We start from the raw sequence: 18,100 nt of genomic DNA, 5'->3' as shown, positions 1-18,100 counted from the left end.
AGATGCCCTGGTGCTGTCTGTCTTAACTTTGGTTATAAGTAACTTTGGTTATAAGGTAAATATGATTCAAGTAATTAACAGATAAGTTATTGTAAATATAAATCAGTGTAACCTAATTGCCTCCTATGTATAAGAATATATGTATTTTGCTGTAGTTATTTTCTTTAACCTCCATTCTGTTTTACCTTTTGTGCACAACTTAGTGATAAAGAAATTTCATTGTACAAGGTTTGTTTTTTGAAGCATTCAGTGTGTTTATTAGAGAAGGGAGAAAATAATATAAATAGTCAAACTATTTTGATTGAAATTAATAGGCAAACTGAAGACTTAATCTCTCCACAGATAAGTTATTGTCCGTATCTACAACTGTGTATAGAGCCTTTGCACAAGGCTTCATGTTAAGCATTGAGGAGACCATCTGGAGTGTTCAAGGTTTTAAACTTAGAAAGATAATTACAGCATCTGTCCATGCTCATTATTTCACCAACCAGTGTTAATATTGTTAGCATTTTGGTCCTTCCATACTTCATTTGCCGATACTTTTTGACTGAGATTTAGGTGTTAGAAAATTATATGCTCATACCAGTAGGCAAGTTGAGTCAAGATTTGCCTCAGAAAAGAGTGAAATATCATTAATATACATCACACATGTGAGGAATTTTCCATTAGTTAGACTCATCATACTTGATCAATATGAAGTAGAATTTTGTACAGTCCTTCCTCAGTATCCGTGGGGGATTGGTTCCAGGACCCCTGTGGATACCCAAATCCCTGGATACTGAAGTCTCATATAAAATGATCTAATATTTGCATAAAACCTGCACACATCCTCCCCTATACTTTAAATCATCTCTAGATTACTTATAATGCCTAATACAATGTAAATGCTTTGTAAATAGTTGTTGTTCTGTATTGAACGGAATAATGACGAGAAAAAAAGTCTATACATGTTCAGTACAGACGCAACCCTCATAGGAGGTTTCCATCCGTGGTTGGTTGAATCCGCTGGTGCGGAACCTGTGGATACAGAGGGCCGACTGTAATAACTACAATTCCAGGCTTATATTTATCACATAGATTATAATATAGTTGAATTGGTAAGAAGCATTATTTCTGTGATGGGCATGTTGTGAATTTAAACATTTTTTTCATTAACTTGTCAGTTTTCTTTTTTAGAACCAATTTATGTTTCTTACTAATGAAAAGAATTGAAATGTATCATTTAACTTTTTTAAATATAAAAGGCATGCTCACTGTTAACAATTCAAACAATAGAGAGATGTTTGAAAAAAAAATCTTTAATAATGTCTTGCCTATCTATTCCCATTGCCCTGAGGTAACCAGTGTTAAGTTTGATATGTGTCCTTCCACATCTTATTCCATGTTCATTTATGTAGGTATTCAGATTAGAGTTTATTTTTATCCACATTAAACATGCTAGTAAACACTTTGCACCTTGCTTTTTTTTCACAGAACATCCTTCCATCCTTCCACATCAAGAATGAGAGCTATTGCATCCTTTTAATAGCTATATCGTATTGCACATTATTGATGTACCATGATTTAATAAGCTATTTCCCTATTAATGTCATTCAGGTTGTTTGCAACTTTATGACATTACAAGGAACGCAGATCTCCGTGGACTTACAAATTTGGATATTCTGGTGCAAATTTCTTTTAATTTTCATTTTTCAGTCCATCTATCCATCCAGCCAGCAGCTAGCAAATATTTACTGTAAGCTTTTAGTGTGCTGCTACTTTTGTAATCTCTGTGAAATGTCAACGAACAAAAACAAAGACCCTGCCCTTCTCAAGTTTATGTTCTAGTGAGATTCAGAATATTTAAATTCATTAACAGGAATTAGCGTATCTTCTTCTGTGAATTACCTGTTCTTATTATTTTCCCTTTTTTGGGGGGCGTTGAGGAAGATTAGCCCTGAGCTAACGTCTGTTGCCAATCCTCTTTTTGCTGAGGAAGGTTGGCCCTGGGCTAACATCTGCGCCCATCTTCCTCTACTTTGTATGTGGGACGCCTGCCACAGCATGGCTTGATGAGCAGTGCATAGGTCCGTGCCTGGGACCCGAACCTCCAAACCCCGGACCACCGAAGCAGAGTGCAGTAACTTAGCCACTGCGCCACCAGGCCAGCCCCTATTTTCCCATTTTTTTATTGAGCTGTTTTGTCTTCTCATCAATTTATTACAATTTTTAAGTATTAAGCCTTTTATTCTTTTGTTAAAAGTTACAAATATTTCCTCAGTCTCTCTTTTGCCTATGGTATTTTTACTGGAAAATTTTAAATTTTTTTAGGGGATGGCCTGGTGGTGTAGTGGTTGAGTTTGCGCGCTCCCCGTCAGCAGCCTGGGATTTGCAGGTTCAGATCCCAGGTACGGACATACACACTGCACATCAAGCCATGCCGTGGTAGCGTCCTGTGTGTAAAATAGAGCAAGATAGGCACGGATGTTAGCTCAGGGCCAATTTTCCTTAGCAAAAAGAGGAAGATTGGCAATGGATGTTAGCTCATGGCCAATCTCCCTTACCGAAAAAAAAAATTTTTTTAATTTTTGTAATGGTAGGTAAATAAAATATCTGTCCTTTTCTTTCTTTTCTTTTCTTGTGTTTATTTTTTGGTGAGGAAGATTGACCCTGAGCCAACATCTGTGCCAGTCTTCCTCTATTTTGTATGTGGGACGTCACCACAGCATGGCTTGACAAGGGGTGTATAGGTCTGCACCCGGGATCCAAATCTGTGAACCCCGGGCCACTGAAGCGGAGCACATGAACCCAAGCACTATGTCACCAGGCCAGCCCCTGTCCTTTTCTTTTTGACTTCCAAATTTCCTGTCTTAATAAGGACTGTGGTCCAGCCCCAAGGTTGTACAAATAGTCTAATTTATTCTAAAAGATTAATTATTTTAAATTAGTTCACTATATCTGGAATTTATTTTTATATAAGGTGACAGTATATCCATTTTAATTGATTTTCTTCCTTATGCATGACCAATTAATGTCCATGCAATTAAGTAAAACATTCTTTACTTTGTTGAATTGAGATACTACTGTATGTATTTTGGTTAGTTTCTTTCCTTTTTTCCTGATCTATTTATCTATACTTACTCTAGTTTTATAGTGAGTGGTTTCCCAAACTTTTTATCATGGAAAATTTTGAGCGTATATCAAAGTTGACATACAGTGAACACTCATCACTGAGATTTAATAACTAGCATTTTGCCATATTTGTTTTCACTCTGTCTGTGTATCTGTAGTCCCACATCTATTCTTTTTTTTTAATCTCAGCAATTGGAAAGTAAATTGTAGACATCATGACATTTCAGCCATAAATATTTAATATGAATCTCCTAAGGCTTAAATCTGTGTTCCATTATGACCATAAAACTATTATTGTATGCAAGAAAATTCCATAATATGTATAAAACAATCCTCTTACTAATTTTTATACCCATGACATTGACTTTTTTGAGGCGTCTAGGCCAGTTGTCTTTTAGATTGTCCCATGTTCTGGATTTATCTGATTTCTTTGTGCTGTTGTTTAACTTATTCCTCTAGCTCTTTTGTAACAAGTGATTCTGTGGGGCCAGGAAGAAAAATTTACTCAATTTCTTAGTTCAAGAATGCCCTCTTCTGTTGGTATAGTGAAATGCAGCTTCTTTACTAAAGGATACATGGGGGGCTTTCTACTTCTGATTCTGTGATACCATCTTGTTTCAATACAGCCCTTCTCTTCTCTTTCTTTCTTTTCATTATCCACCAGGCTTTGAAGGGATGCCTTCCCCTTCGAAATGCTACTTACCTCTGGTCTTGGGGGGAACTTTAGTTGATGTCTATGTTCCACCACTGCCAAGATCTTTCCTTATGATTTCCTCTCCACTGAGGACTCTGTAGTTGTCATTGCTGGTCTTGGTTGTTTCTATTTCCCCGTTTACTTGTAAATTGAAGTTTGAAGTGTTGTTTGTCTCTTAGTTATGTTACAAGTATGTGTTGTGAGTAATTTTATTTGCTCTTCTTTTTAGTCTCTGTGATTTTTGGAGTATTTAGTTGAACATTTGATTTGAATTTGTGTGACTACCATTTCCCCATGGGAATCAGAATGTCTACTGTAAGTTTTAATATTTGGTAAGGAAATACCTTTTTTTCCCCCAGATAATCCATTATCTCAGCATTTTGTTGAATTTCAGGATATTATTGAATAGTTTCTACTTTCCCCATTGATCTGAATCACTTCTTTGTCATGTATCAAAGTTCATATATTTGTGGGTCTGTTTTTGAGCTTATATTTTGTTCATTCAATTAGTTGGTCTATCTCTTCACTAAAATCTAGTTGTCATAATTATCTTAGTTTTGTAAGTTTTGATATCTGGTAGGGCAAGTACTCCCTCTCTTTACTTCTACAGGAATATCTCAACAATTCTTGGCCCATTGCTTTTCCAAATAAATTTTAGAATCAGCTTGACAAGAAACCCTGTTGGAGGCTTGATTATTATTTAATTACTTTGGGAAGACTGGACATCTTTATGATACTGATTCTTCCTGTCCATGAATGTGAAATAGTTCTCCATTTTAGTATTCTTTAATGTCTCATTAAAATTTATTGTTTTTCCTCCAGAAGTTTTGGACTTCGTTTTGTTGTTGTTTGTTTGGTTTGATTTATTCCTAGATACCTCAAAATATTTGTTACTATTAAATATGGTATTTTTTTTTGAAATTATAAAACTTTATTGAAAGAAATTTTAAAAGGTATAAGTAAATGGACATAACTACATTCCTGGATAGGAACACAATATTACAAAGATGTCGGTTCTCCCCAAAGTCATCTATAGATTCAGTGCATTTTCTTTTTTTTTAAGTTGAGGTATAATCAACATACAACATATCATTTCTGGTGTACGACATAATGATTCGATATTTGTATATATTGTATAATTTTATTTATTAATTTATTTTCCCCCAAAGCCCCAGTAGATAGTTGCATGTCATTGCCGCACATCCTTCTAGCTGCTGCATGTGGGACGCAGCCTCAGCGCGGCCGGAGAAGCAGTGCGTCGGTGCGCGCCCAGGATCCGAACCCGGGCCGCCAGCAGCGGAGCGCGCGCACCCAACTGCCACGCCACGGGGCCGGCCCGATATTTGTATATATTGTGAAATGATCACTATAAGTCTAGTTGACGTCTGTCACCATGCATAAGTAACAGAATTTTTTTTCTTGTGATGAGAACTTTTGAGATCTACTCTCTTAACGACTTTTAAATATGCAATACAGTATTATTAACTATAGTCGCCATGCTATATCTTATATCCCCATGACTTACTTATTTTATAACTGGAAGTTTTTACCTTTTGACTCCCTTGAGTCATTTCACCCATCCCCTGCCTCCGGCAACCACCAATCTGTTCTCTGTATCTATGAGCTTGTTTTTTTGTTTTTGTTTTTAGATTCCATGTATAGGTGAGATCATACAGTATCTGTCTATCTCTGTCTGACTTATTTCACTTAGCATAATACCCTTAAGGCCCATCAACATAGTATTTTTTTTTAAGTTAAAATTTCTGATTTTGTTGCTGATGTATAGAAATGAAATTGAGGGCCAGCCCCGTGGCTTAGCGGTTAAGTGCGTGCGCTCCGCTACTGGCGGCCGGGGTTCGGATCCCGGGTGTGCACCAACGCACCACTTCTCTGGCCATGCTGAGGCCGCGTCCCACATACAGCAACTAGAAGGATGTGCAACTATGACATACAACTATCTACTGGGGCTTTGGGGAAAAAAAAAAGGAGGAGGATTGGCAGTAGATGTTAGCTCAGAGCCGGTGTTCCTCAGCAAAAAGAGGAGGATTAGCATGGATGTTAGCTCAGGGCTGATCTTCCTCACAAAAAAATAAATAAATAAAACTGTTAAAAAAAAAATAAAAGAAATGAAATTGATTTTTGTATTTTGATTTTATAGCTAGTCACCTTGCTAAAGTTTAATTTTTTAATGATTTTACTATATATTATTTTGTATTTTCTGTCTATGCCAGGGTTTGGCAAACTATAGCTAGCAGGCCAAATCTGGCCTGCAGTCTGGTTTTATAAATAAAGGTTTATTCGAATACAGCCACACCCATTCATTTGTGAAGAGTTGAGTAGTTGCAAGAGAGACCATATGGCCCCTGAAGCCTAAAATATTTATCTGGCCCTTTACAGAAAAAGTTTGCCACCCCCTGATTTAGACAATCACATCATCTTTAAATAATGACGATTTTGTTTTCTTCATTTTCAGTGCACTTAATTTATTCTACACTTGTATTCTTAAAAATTAGTTTTGCTAGGTACACAATTTTAGATGGACAATATTTTCTTCTTTAAAAACTTGAAAGATATTAATATACCCTCTCTGGCTCCCACTGTTGATTTTTGTGTGTGTGTGAGGAGGACTAGCCCTGAGCTAACATCTGATGCCAATCCTCCCCTTTTTTCTTGAGGAAGAGTGGTCCTGAGCTAACATCCGTGCCCATCTTCCTCTATTTTATATGGGATGCCGCCACAGGATGGCTTACCAAGTCGTGCGTCCGTGCGCGCCTGGGATACGAACCTGCGAACCCCGGGCCGCTGAAGCGGAGCATGCGCACTTAACTGCTTGTGCCACCGGGTTGGCCCCCCACTGTTGCTTTTGAGAAGTCTGTTGTTCCTTTCTAGGTGATCTCTTCTTTCTCTGATGATTATCTCTTTGTCTTTGGTGTTATGCAGTTACACCACAGAGATCTAGGTGTGGATTTCTTTTTATTTATCCTTGAGTTATTTTGTGCATCCTGAGTCTATAGATTCATGGTTTTCATGAATCTAGAAAGTTCACAACCATTATCTCTTTTAAATATTGCCTTTCTTCTGTTCTCTCTATTCTATTTTTAGGCACTCGAATTAGATATATATTAGACCTTCTCCTGCTGTCCTCTATATCTCTTTATATCTTTCCATTTCCCTATTTCTCTTTGCCCCATTCTGGGTAAATTATTCAGGTGTATTTTCCAGTTCTCTAATTATTTCTTCTACTGTTTAACCTTTCAAGCAAGTTTTTTTTTTATTTCAACAATTATGTTATTCAATTCAAGTTATTGCATTTTCCCCCAAAATTCATCTGTTCCTTCCTAATGATACCTTTTGTTGATTGATGTCTTTGTGATTCCATCCACGTTATTTCTTTAAACGTAATATTCACATCTATTCTGTAGTTTTTAACTAGACAATCCTAATTCTGCAGTTCTATAATCTATTATTTGTTCCTTGTGACTCTTAGTTCATAATGGTTTTCCTCCTTGTGTATTTGAACTTTGATTCTGAGCTCATTGCTTTAACTTAATTGGTGGGAGTCCTTTGGGCACAAACTGGGGATTCTAGAAGCTTTTCTCAGAGAAGATTTATTCCTGCTCAAAACTGCGGAATCACCCATCAGGGACCCCTTTAGCTTCTCCTGGGTCTTGTCTGACTTTAGAATTCTAGGTTACTCTTCCTCACCTCTTGACTGGAGATTCCACTTTTGGATGGGAAGAGCTGCAAAGTCACGTTGTAAAAGGGGCGTTCAAGAGTGAGAGGAATTGTTACAGCTATCCTTACAAACAATCTAATGCAGTTTGCCCTCTGACCACAATAATTCACATGCCTCCCACATACAAAGTGCACTCATGGACAGTTCCCAAAAGTCTCATTGTAGTTATAGCATCAAGCTCAAAGTCCATGATCTTGTGATCTGCGTCAGGTCCAGGTGCATGTGAAGGTTCTCTGGCATGGCTCCTCTCCATCCAGAGGCCTGTGAACTAAAAAGATATCTTTCTTGTGCTCCACATACTCAACATACAGTGGTGGTACCAGGACAAGCTAATCATAATAGACACTCCCATTCAAAAAGACGAGGAACAGGAAGTTCATAGTAGTCACTGGTTTATAGCAATTTTGAAATCTGAGAGGAACGTGTTGTCAGGTTCCCTTCAGGGGTCGCGAATGCTCCTTGATGAGGGTTGCGTTCTCTCTTTGGGTGTGGTTCTCTAAACCAGTGTTTTCCTCTGTTCTTGGTTCTGCTGTGGACTCTGGGCTCTGCCCCCTGAAATCTTTCCATCTTTTGCATAAAAATGCCCTGTGTTTTCAACTGAGTATCTTTTTTAACCTTAGAACTTCTCTTAGAAAGTTGGGAATCCAGAAGGCTCTTATTTTAAACTATCTCTGTGTCTTCGTAGCACTCTTCAAAAGCACTGGTTGTGCTTTTGTTAGTGTAACTCTCTTTAAAAATTATGGATTTTGGGGGCCGGCCCGTTGGCATAGTGGTTAAATTCATGGGCTCCACTTCGGCGGCCCGGGGTTCGTGGGTTCAGATCCTGGGTGAGGACCGACGCACCGCTTGTCAAGCCATGCTGTGGCAGCGTCCCGTATAGAGTAGAGGAAGACGGGCATGGATGTTAGCCGAGGGCCAGTCTTCCTCAGCAAAAAGAGGATTGGCATCGGATGTTAGCTCAGGGCTAATTTTCCTCAAAAAAAAAAAAAAATCTTCCTCACACACACAAAATATTATGGATTTTGTTTGAATTTCCTTGGAGTTCACGCCATGTTCACCCCCATGTTGTTTCTCCATCATTTGTCTTTCTCTAGTGCCAGTCTCTTCATTCTAGCATGAGAAGAACCTGCCTCTTTCCGCTACTGAGACTTTATTGTCCTTGCTCCTGTATCTGAAACATAACTACTTTACCCTTTGCCTCATTCACCTTTGTATCCAGCACTTCAGCTTATTAATAGTTAAGGACTAAGTAGAATGCAATTTTCTCTTTATACTTAAGCCTCTTAAAGTAATATTTGGGAATTTCTGAGATGTGCCTATTCTAGCCAGTCTAGCATACTAGAAACCATGGTGTCCCCTCAATGACAGTAGTCTCTAATCCACCTCTCCTCTCACGCCCCTCCCCACCCAACCAGTCCAAGTGATTACCATCTTAAGGTGAGTCCTAGAGCAGGGCTCAGCAAACTGTAGTCCACAGGGCAAATCTAGCCAACTGTCTGTTTTCGTTTTGCTCACAAGCTAGGAATGTTTTTTACATTTTTAAATGATTAAAAATATTCAAAAGAATAATAATATTGTGTGACATGTGAAAATTATATGAAATTCAAATTTCAGTGTCCATAAATAGAGCTTTATTGGAATACAGCGTGCTGATTCATTTACATATTGTCAGTACCTGCTTTCATGCTACAATGGCAGAATGAGTAGTTGCAACAGAAACTGTATGGCCCACAAAGTCTCAAATAGTTACTGTCTGGCCCTTTACAGAGAAAATTTACTGACCTTGGTTTTAGAGTGGTTAGACAACAGGGCAAAGCTTCTTCTGTTCTGTCTTAGACCATTTTATCTTCTGGTATGATTATGGACCCAGTTATAGTTGAAAGAGCTTTAGTCAAGTTGGAAGCCAGCTTTGCTCTTCCCTTCAGCCCAGCCCCTACTTGTGCTCCTGCTCTCAAACATACTCCATTTAAATACGTCTCCTCTTGGTGTGTACACTTGTTCTCCTTTTCTTACAGTAATATTTGACGTTAGGACCCATTGCTCTTTTTGACTCTCCTCATATAGTATCCATTCTCCTTGCTGGTGCTAAAAGTATTTTATAGTATTTTTAAGGTGAACTTTAAAAGTGTATCAGAAAATGGGATGATGATTGTGAAATGAAACAGTTTATTCAACAGATTATTCCCCTATGCAGAAATCCTTTTTCTACTTTGTTGGCCAATCAAAACCAAGGTGAGGGGAAACATTAGGCAAACCAGGATGTAAAAAGGTTTACTTTTTTTTTTTTTTTTTTTTGGTGAGGAAGATCAGCCCTGAGCTAACATCCATGCTAATCCTCCTCTTTTTGCTGAGGAAGACCGGCTCTGAGCTAACATCTATTGCCAGTCCTCCTCCTTTTTTTCCCCCAAAGCCCCAGTAGGTAGTTGTATGTCATAGTTGCACATCCTTCTAGTTGCTGTATGTGGGACGCAGCCTCAGCATGGCCGGAGAAGCGGTGCGTTGGTGCGCGCCCGGGATCCAAACCCGGGCCGCCAGTAGCGGAGCGCAAGCACTTAACTGCTAAGCCACGGGGCCGGCCCGAAAAGGTTTACTTTTGATTCATACAAGAAATAAGCAAGACTAGAATGGGGAGCTCAGCATGTCCTCTGTCTACACTATTCACGTACCCAATACATTCCCGTTAGCAGCAGCTCTGCATATACAAAGTGATTCTCAAAGGTAAGAGTGAGGTAAATTGGAGTCAACTATTCAAACCATGCAAGTTCTTGCCGAACTTGGTAATGCCCATGTCCAGGTTTAGAGACCTAATTGTCACATCTGAAATAGCCTAAGGCTGCATTTAGTGATATTTGTAGCCTTTCAGCTCTGCAGCTTCTGTGGGACTTTTAAAAGCCATTTAATTTCTACTTCCTCTCCCCTCCCCACTGGCTTCTTTGGCCCTACTCGTAAGACAAAACTCACTGGATATTAAAGGCATTATGATTAGAGTGAATTGTGACTTTCAAAGTTAGACTTTACTATGTATGTCCTTAGTCAATGGCACATTTTTTTGGCCTTATTTGGGATTTATTCAGATGCTCTGCATTCCCTTGAAAGTTTTTGATGTATTTGTGGCTGGAGGGTTAAGGTATTGGAGTTAACATTCTGTTATACGTGTGCTACCTTTTGTAAACTGCATATTCACTGTAGTAACTCTTCATCTTCATTTTTTCCATTCCTCTGTAAAACTTTCTGTCTTCCACACTTCAGCACACTAAGGTTGTTAACTGGCTCTGTTCTTGTACATGTGTGTACGTCTTCTCCACCAGTTGAGATGTATACTTTCCAGGAGTCAATTTTTTGTTCTCCAACTTGCCTAATGGTTGCTCTTGTTATTTTAACGAAGTAATTTGCAAGAAGTAATATGTAAATGAACAAAAAAAATTAATGAATGTGGAAAGAAAGTTGTTTTTATGAAAACCGTGTTGAATGTTTAGGAACTACTTGATAAGGACAAGTCCCTAAATAAATCTCTGTTCAGTGGCGTGGGCAAGACGACTGTGAAAGATTGGGAAGAAATTGTAAGAATCCAGGCTTCTGCACTCTTATCAGGGGACCCCTAGTCAAAAACAGTAAGCCCCATATTAAGAGATTGGTAAATGAATGTGGTGTAAGATGTTAAAATAATATGGTTAGGTATCTTATTTTTTGTTTCTTTGCTTTAACTGATTATTTTCAGTAAATCAGTTTACTAAGACTGATCAAAATCATGGGGGTGGGGTTGAGCGTTTTATTGTCCCATTGGATTTTTTTTTTAATATCTAGGGAATAACTTTGTAATTTACTTAGTTTTGTAATTGAATTTCCTACAGCAAGCATGCATTCTTTTCTCTTAGTTTGTTAAATTGTGATTGTTTTTAATTTGCAGTTTTATATTGCCTTGCAACTTTATGTTATGCTGTTCTGTGGTCCATCTCTTATTACTATTAAAACTCACAACGATCTTCAAAGGTTTTTCTTATTTTAAAATGAGGAGCTTCTTACATACCTTTGGAAATCCTGAGTATTTTTTTATTAGGATGATGTTAATTTTTTAAATCCAGTTTTGAGGGCCGGCCCCATGGCTTAGTGGTTAGGTGCGCATGCTCCGCTGGTGGCGGCCTGGGTTCGGATCCCGTGCACACACCGACGCACCGCTTCTCCGGCCACGCTGAGGCCGCGTCCCACATACAGCAACTGGAAGGATGTGCAGCTATGACATACAACTATCTACTGGGGCTTTGGGGGAAAAATAAAATAAAATTATTAAAAAAAAAAATCCAGTTTTGAAGTATTAATTGGGGAGATATTTTTAATTTTAATTTTTAATTGGAGAGATTTTTAAGTTAGTTGTCCCTTGGGGTATACATCTTGTGTAGTTGAAATCCATGTCGTATGTCAAATTCTTACCATGAAAAAGTAAATATATAGAGATAGAAACTAAGTACCATCTGTATCATCCAGGGTTCAGTCAGGAAATAGAAACCACAGCAGTTATTTTTACAGAGAGAATTTAATATAAAGAATTATTAAATGGGTACTGATGAATTAAGATTGCAAAAAGAGAACACTAAAGTATCATGGAGATAGCAATTACAGGATACAGCTCCTACCCGTAGACCTGGAGGAACAAAATGAGGAGGTTAAAATTATTAAAACTTAGAGGTTTTGAGGAAGAGCCCTGCAGAGCTGTGACTCAGACCTCTGAGGAGCAGGTACTAGCTGGCTGGTGTCTCTGATGGGTGCAGTGAGCTGGTTCAGTGAGTGTTAGAAAAACTGCAAAACTAGAGCCGGGTGCTGCTGCTGAAATGAGCATCCTGCCAGAGTTGCTATGGTTTTACTGACAAGAACAGGAAGTGGTCAGGAAGCAGGGCCATTTTTTCTTCAGCTTCCAGTCTCTCTCCAGCACCCCCATTGACAGAGTTTAACAAACCATTAGAATCGGCAGAAAAATGGTTTGCTCAATCCTAGGCCCAGCATCAAAGAATATAAAAGAGTGAATTTGGAGCTGAAAGACAATAGCTTAATTACTGGCTCTTAAACAACTACTGCCTTTTAAGTTTACCTTTTTATTGTCTATGTGCAATAAGGGAAGATTTGTTTGCATATTTAAATTTAATTTCAAGACACTCATTTCTTTCACATTTGCTTTCCTGACCACTGCAGCACACATGAATCCTCTGCATCACTTATTTAGCATCATTTATTGACATTTAGTGTCATTTAAAATTGCTCTTCAGCTTTTTAAATGTCTGTCCTTTCACCTGTGTTTCTTTTGTGTTCTTGCTATTGCATTGAATGAGGGATGGGAGGGCTCTGTTCTTCCAGTTTGGATTTTACTACCAGCCTAGCCAAGTACCTTATAGAGAGTCAATCAACTACTGCTAAGTACCTTGACTTTTCTGAAAGTTGGAGATTTTTTTTTAATGCTTTCTTATAAAACAGAATGTCTCTCAAAATTATACCTGTGTTGATATCAAAAGAGTTATATTTTCATGTTGTCCTTGGTGCTAAAATGCTGAAAAATAAACTTTAAAAAATAAATTTCCTTTTAATTAGCAGGTGCTTCTAAGGAAGGAGGTGCCGGAGCAGTTGATGAAGATGATTTTATAAAAGCTTTTACAGATGTCCCTTCTGTTCAGGTAAAGATACCACTAAAGTGGCACTCCCCATGAATATTGCCCATGTTACTGTTCATATAATTATCTATTTTTGTCCCTTTAAAAAAGTTTTTTTTCGTTAAATAACTACGTAAAATACTTGACTTATTATTACTAAGCTATTATATGTTGGTACGGTTAGATTTTCAAGTGATTTTTCAGTGAGACTGACATAAAATTGAATCTATATCATTGAATCATATTACACTGCAATGTCCACCTACATCCACTTTTTTTTTTTAAGTTGCTTGTGATACAACATTCTCCCATTTTTTTCCTCCTGCCTCTTTGTCTGCTTCGTCTCTGTCTCCTTTGTAGGCACATCCTTGTCCTACCTGGCTATTGAATATTGGGATTGCTTAGGGATTAATACTGGGCCTTCTCATCTCACTCGCCACTTTTTTACTGAGTCACTTCTTCCTTCAAACCCATGGGTTCCATTCCTGCCTTTACGTAGATAATGTACAGCTTTTTATCAGTAAATCAGACCTCTCTTGAGAGCCAAAATAATTTCTCCACTGATTGTTTACTTGACATCTCCTTTTAGATGTCTTGGAGGTGTCTCAAACTTAACCTGTCAGAAATTGGACTGATGATCTCCCCCCTTACAAACCTATTCTTCCAGTGTTGTACATGATACAAGTCAGAAACTTAGGAATCATTTTTATTGCAACAGATTTCTAACTTAGTGGTATTCAAACTTCTTTTGCTTGTATATTCCCTAGAAGAATGCTTAAAAAATTATGTACCCCCTCACTGAAGTAAATTTTCGAGTTGACCCTTTTTTCCTTCATGGGTGCAGGGGAGCCTTGCATTGTATTTCAAAGCAATGCATCATAATAAGATTAAGAGTGGTAGAAGGGCCCACCTTTCTTCTGAAACATGGCAGGACTATTGTGAAGGGAAGGTGGGAGGCAACAAAGAACTAGCTCAGAAGCCTCCATGAATCCTTTTCTAACAGAATGTTATCTGGTCCACCTCCTGCCTCTTCAACCTTCTCTCATGCCCCGCTCCCCTTTGTATTCTTATTTGTTTTTTGTTTTTTTAAGTAAAAGGGAAATTTAATGACTGTTGAAAGTGAAAGATATAAGTAGGGCTGTTTTGATGAAGGTATGTGTTTGATACCACTCAGACAGTATTACCAGGACCTTGTTTCTCTCCATCTCTCATTTTTTGATTCCTCTGCATGTCTTCCCACATGATCGACAACATGGCTGCAACTGTTCGAGCCTCATACCCTCACTACTCTCTGCCTATTTTCTGGTTGATCCTGTAAAACTTGTGAGATTCACTCTGACTGAACTGATTTAGGTCGCATTCTCACCTCTGAACCTTGACTGTGATGTAGAGAAATACTGTGCACTGACTGACTTAGGCCTGGGTCATTGGCTCTCCCCCTGGTCCCCTTTGCACTCTTTACTCCTGTACTCTGGCCTTCTTTCAGTTTCTTTCTGTCTCAGAGCCTTTGCATATGCTGTTCACTCCAGGGAAGGCTAATCTCTCTCCACTTTGCCTTATGATGTCTGACTTACCCCTTAGCTCTCAGTTCAAGCTTGACTTTCCTAACTAGTTCAAACCCCCTATTTTATATAGACTTTCATGGCACTGTGACTTCTCCTTGGTGGTACTTTCTATTTGTAATTTCATATTTTATATCATTTGATTAATTTCTTTTTTCTCTCCCTGACTAAATTATAAGCTCCATAAGGCAAAGACCATGCCTATTTTTGCTCACCATAGCATCCTTAGTGCCTAGCATAGTATATCCCTGTTATGTGACTATTTATTAAGTAAAGGAAAGGCTAATGGTATTTGGCAAACAGTTGGCTCCAGAGGAAACAAAGCATGTAGCTATCCTGGCTACAGTCTGGCGTGGGGGTGGGGGACTAATTTAGAACATGTCCTTTTGCAATATTGTGTTATAAGTATATGAATGCAATAGATATTTTATATACCTGAAGTTATTTTGAGAAATTAGGCCTATTTTTATTAATTCTTAAGATATTTGCATCTTGTTTTTAAATGGCAAGGCCTTTTAAGAGTATATTTGAAGTTACTCATGAGCGGAGAAATAGCACAAGGGTACAGGCAAGGAAGACAAATTAAAGCAGCTTATTTTACTGTTGTCTATGATGTATTTCCATTCTCCATTAAAAATGGTGCTAAAGGGGCCGGCCCGGTGGTGTAGTAGTTTAAGTTCACACGCTCCGCTTCAGTGGCCCGTGGTTCGCGGGTTCAGATCCTGGGTGTGGACCTACGCACCACTCATCAAGCCATGCTGTGGCGGCATCCCATATAAAGTAGAGGAAGATGGGCACAGATGTTAGCCCAGGGCCAGTCTTCCTCAGCAAACAGAGGATTGGCAAAGGGTGTTAGCTCAGGGCTAATCTTCCTCACACACACACAAAAAATGGTGCTAGAATGGGAAATAAGTAACCTTATTACTTGAAATATTATTTTAAACATCAGGGCATAATTTTGATATTGCTTATGGCAAGAGATATTGTTATAATTTTGCATCTTTTCTTTAAGATCTATTCTAGTCGAGAACTTGAAGAAACGTTAAATAAAATCAGGGAAATTTTGTCAGATGACAAACATGACTGGGATCAGCGTGCCAATGCAGTAAGTTTTTTATTTTTTATTTTCTTATCCCTCTCCTCTTTTTTTCAATGTTCATTTTGAAAAACATGGAAATTCAGTAGTAGTACTATCTGGTATTTGATATGAGAAAGAGTCTGATAGGTAACATTTCTTTCTGGAAAACACATTGGGATAATAGGCATTTTCTGATTTAGAGTCAATTTTTACTGTTTTTGCTGATCAGGTGGAGTCTGTCTCACATTGGTTAGTCTCTCCACATGTGCTAATTATTGACTGACCAAGGAAGTGTGAGCCTCCTTGGTGCCTCAGGGCCGTAGCCTCTCTCTGGAGTTACATAGTTGTTCATCAGCACATCCTCAATTCTTACATGGTTTACCAATAAAGCAGTTCACTGTGCCTGCATGCTCAATATTTTCATAGTATTGACATAAATTCACAGCAGTATGTCCATTTGTCTGGCCTTTTTCTTTCTTTTCTCACACCTCTCTCTCTGAATGTGATAAATATTTTTCACCCATGATTTAAAAAAAAAAAAAAAAGAAGTCTGGTATCCCTGAGGTAAGAATATTTTATTTGGCCTAAATTGTTTGAGAAAATTTTTTTTCCCCCCCCCAAAGCCCCAGTAGATAGTTGTATGTCATAGTTGCACATCCTTCTAGTTGCTGTATGTGGGACGCGGCCTCAGCATGCCCGGAGAAGTGGTGCGTCGGTGCGCGCCCGGGATCCGAACCCGGGCCGCCAGCCCCAGAGCGCACGCACTTAACCGCTAAGCCACGGGGCCGGCCCTGCTTGAGAAAATATTTGATAAATTTTTAAATAATATTTGCATTGACAAACGATTGTATATTTTAAATTTTATGCATTTGTCAAATTTACATCTGAGGTACTAAATGTATACCTCAGTGTCCTCTAAAAGCCAGAGAGGGAGTTCCATTTGAAGACTCTCTTCTGCTCTGAACACTCCCAGTCTCCATTTTGATTAATAAATAAAATATGGCCTTTATGACACTATGAACAAAAGATAACTTTTCAGCTTCTCTTTGATAGGAAGTCTGCATGTTTAACATATTGGAAGATTTTACCAGAGACTTTGTTGCTCCAGATTTGTTCAGTAAGGTTCACTGTTCTTTCTTCAGTTCTGAGATTAGTCTGATATTAAAAGACATCTGTCACAGTCGGTTTATGGAGAAAGATGACAAATTGAATGTTGTCGATATAAAACACAAACTTTGTACCTAAGAGTTTTTTGTTTTACTTGCAACAACCCATTTAGAAACACAAATGCTCTTTTAATTTTTTTAATTAGAAAAGTGACACAGGCTCATTGCAGTAAGTGAAACAATGCAAAAGATGATAAAGAAAAAGTTAATAGTTTACTCCCTATTAAGGAAACAGATGTTTTCATTTTGGAGTATATCCAAATGGAGTATACTCCATTTTGGAGTATATGTTTTCATTTGGAGTATATTTCTATGTATATGTATTCAAACATGTATTACAAAGTAAACACAGGTGCCCTCAACCCCCACCCCTTTTATAATAACAAATGAGATCATACTAGATACATTACTTAGTAACTTTTTTTCTTCGCTTAAATCATGCCCACTCATTACACTTGGTATAGGCGTCAGGCATATAATAGTTGCTCAGATATTTATTGAATGCAGATCAATATGTACATATTTCCTTAGTTAAAAGGTACCATGTAATTTATTAAACCATTTCCCATTTGATGGACTTAACAGTTTTTTATTTTTTGCTATTTTAACAATATTGCAATAAACATCCTTGCACACATTTATAACAATGGTGTTTTTATTTTTTAGGTTAAATTTTTAAAAGTGGGGTTGTTGGGTAAAGAGTAGATACAAGTTTATTTTAGTAGATTTTGCCAAAATATTTTGAACAAAGGTGTTATTCATAATTTTACTTACAGAAGAGTATCTCTTGTCTTCCTGGTACTGGATGCTATCAAGTCTTTTTCATTTCTGCCAATCTGATGAGGGAAAATGATGTGTCTTTTTTGTAATTTGTATTTGCTTATCACTAGTAAGGTTGAGCACATTTTCATATATTTATTTTTCCCAATTTAATATTGAGTTATTTGTCCTTTTCTCATTTTATTGTCATTCTTTGTGTATTGTATTTATATGTTGCAGGTAATTTTTTCCTACCATACGATTTTTGTTTTATTTTTAGTTAATCTTGTTTAGATGCCTTCTGATTTCTCTTCTGCTATGATAGTTTCTCTTCCTTATACACTCTAAGGTTATATAA

The 18,100-nt window shown here is 37.8% G+C and overlaps 1 protein-coding gene across 4 annotated transcripts in view; it reads left to right on the top strand.

Moving 5' to 3' along the window:
* Positions 1-18,100, top strand: part of CLASP2 (cytoplasmic linker associated protein 2) — a 168,608-nt gene that overhangs the window by 57,160 nt on the left and 93,348 nt on the right. For 2 of the 4 annotated variants that reach the window (XM_058554565.1, XM_058554545.1), the window contains exons 9-10: positions 13,122-13,201; positions 15,752-15,844. In XM_058554565.1, the coding sequence (XP_058410548.1) occupies positions 13,122-13,201; positions 15,752-15,844 (173 nt within the window). Of the gene's footprint in view, positions 1-13,118; positions 13,202-15,751; positions 15,845-18,100 lie in introns of all 4 variants that reach the window. The other 2 variants (XM_058554555.1, XM_058554536.1) reach the window with 1 other exon arrangement.

This window comes from Diceros bicornis, chromosome 2 (genome assembly GCF_020826845.1).
Source record: "Diceros bicornis minor isolate mBicDic1 chromosome 2, mDicBic1.mat.cur, whole genome shotgun sequence".
Classification (NCBI taxonomy): Eukaryota; Metazoa; Chordata; class Mammalia; order Perissodactyla; family Rhinocerotidae; genus Diceros; species Diceros bicornis.
Note: the sequence above shows the minus strand (reverse complement) of the source record. Positions and strands in the feature narration are given on the sequence as shown.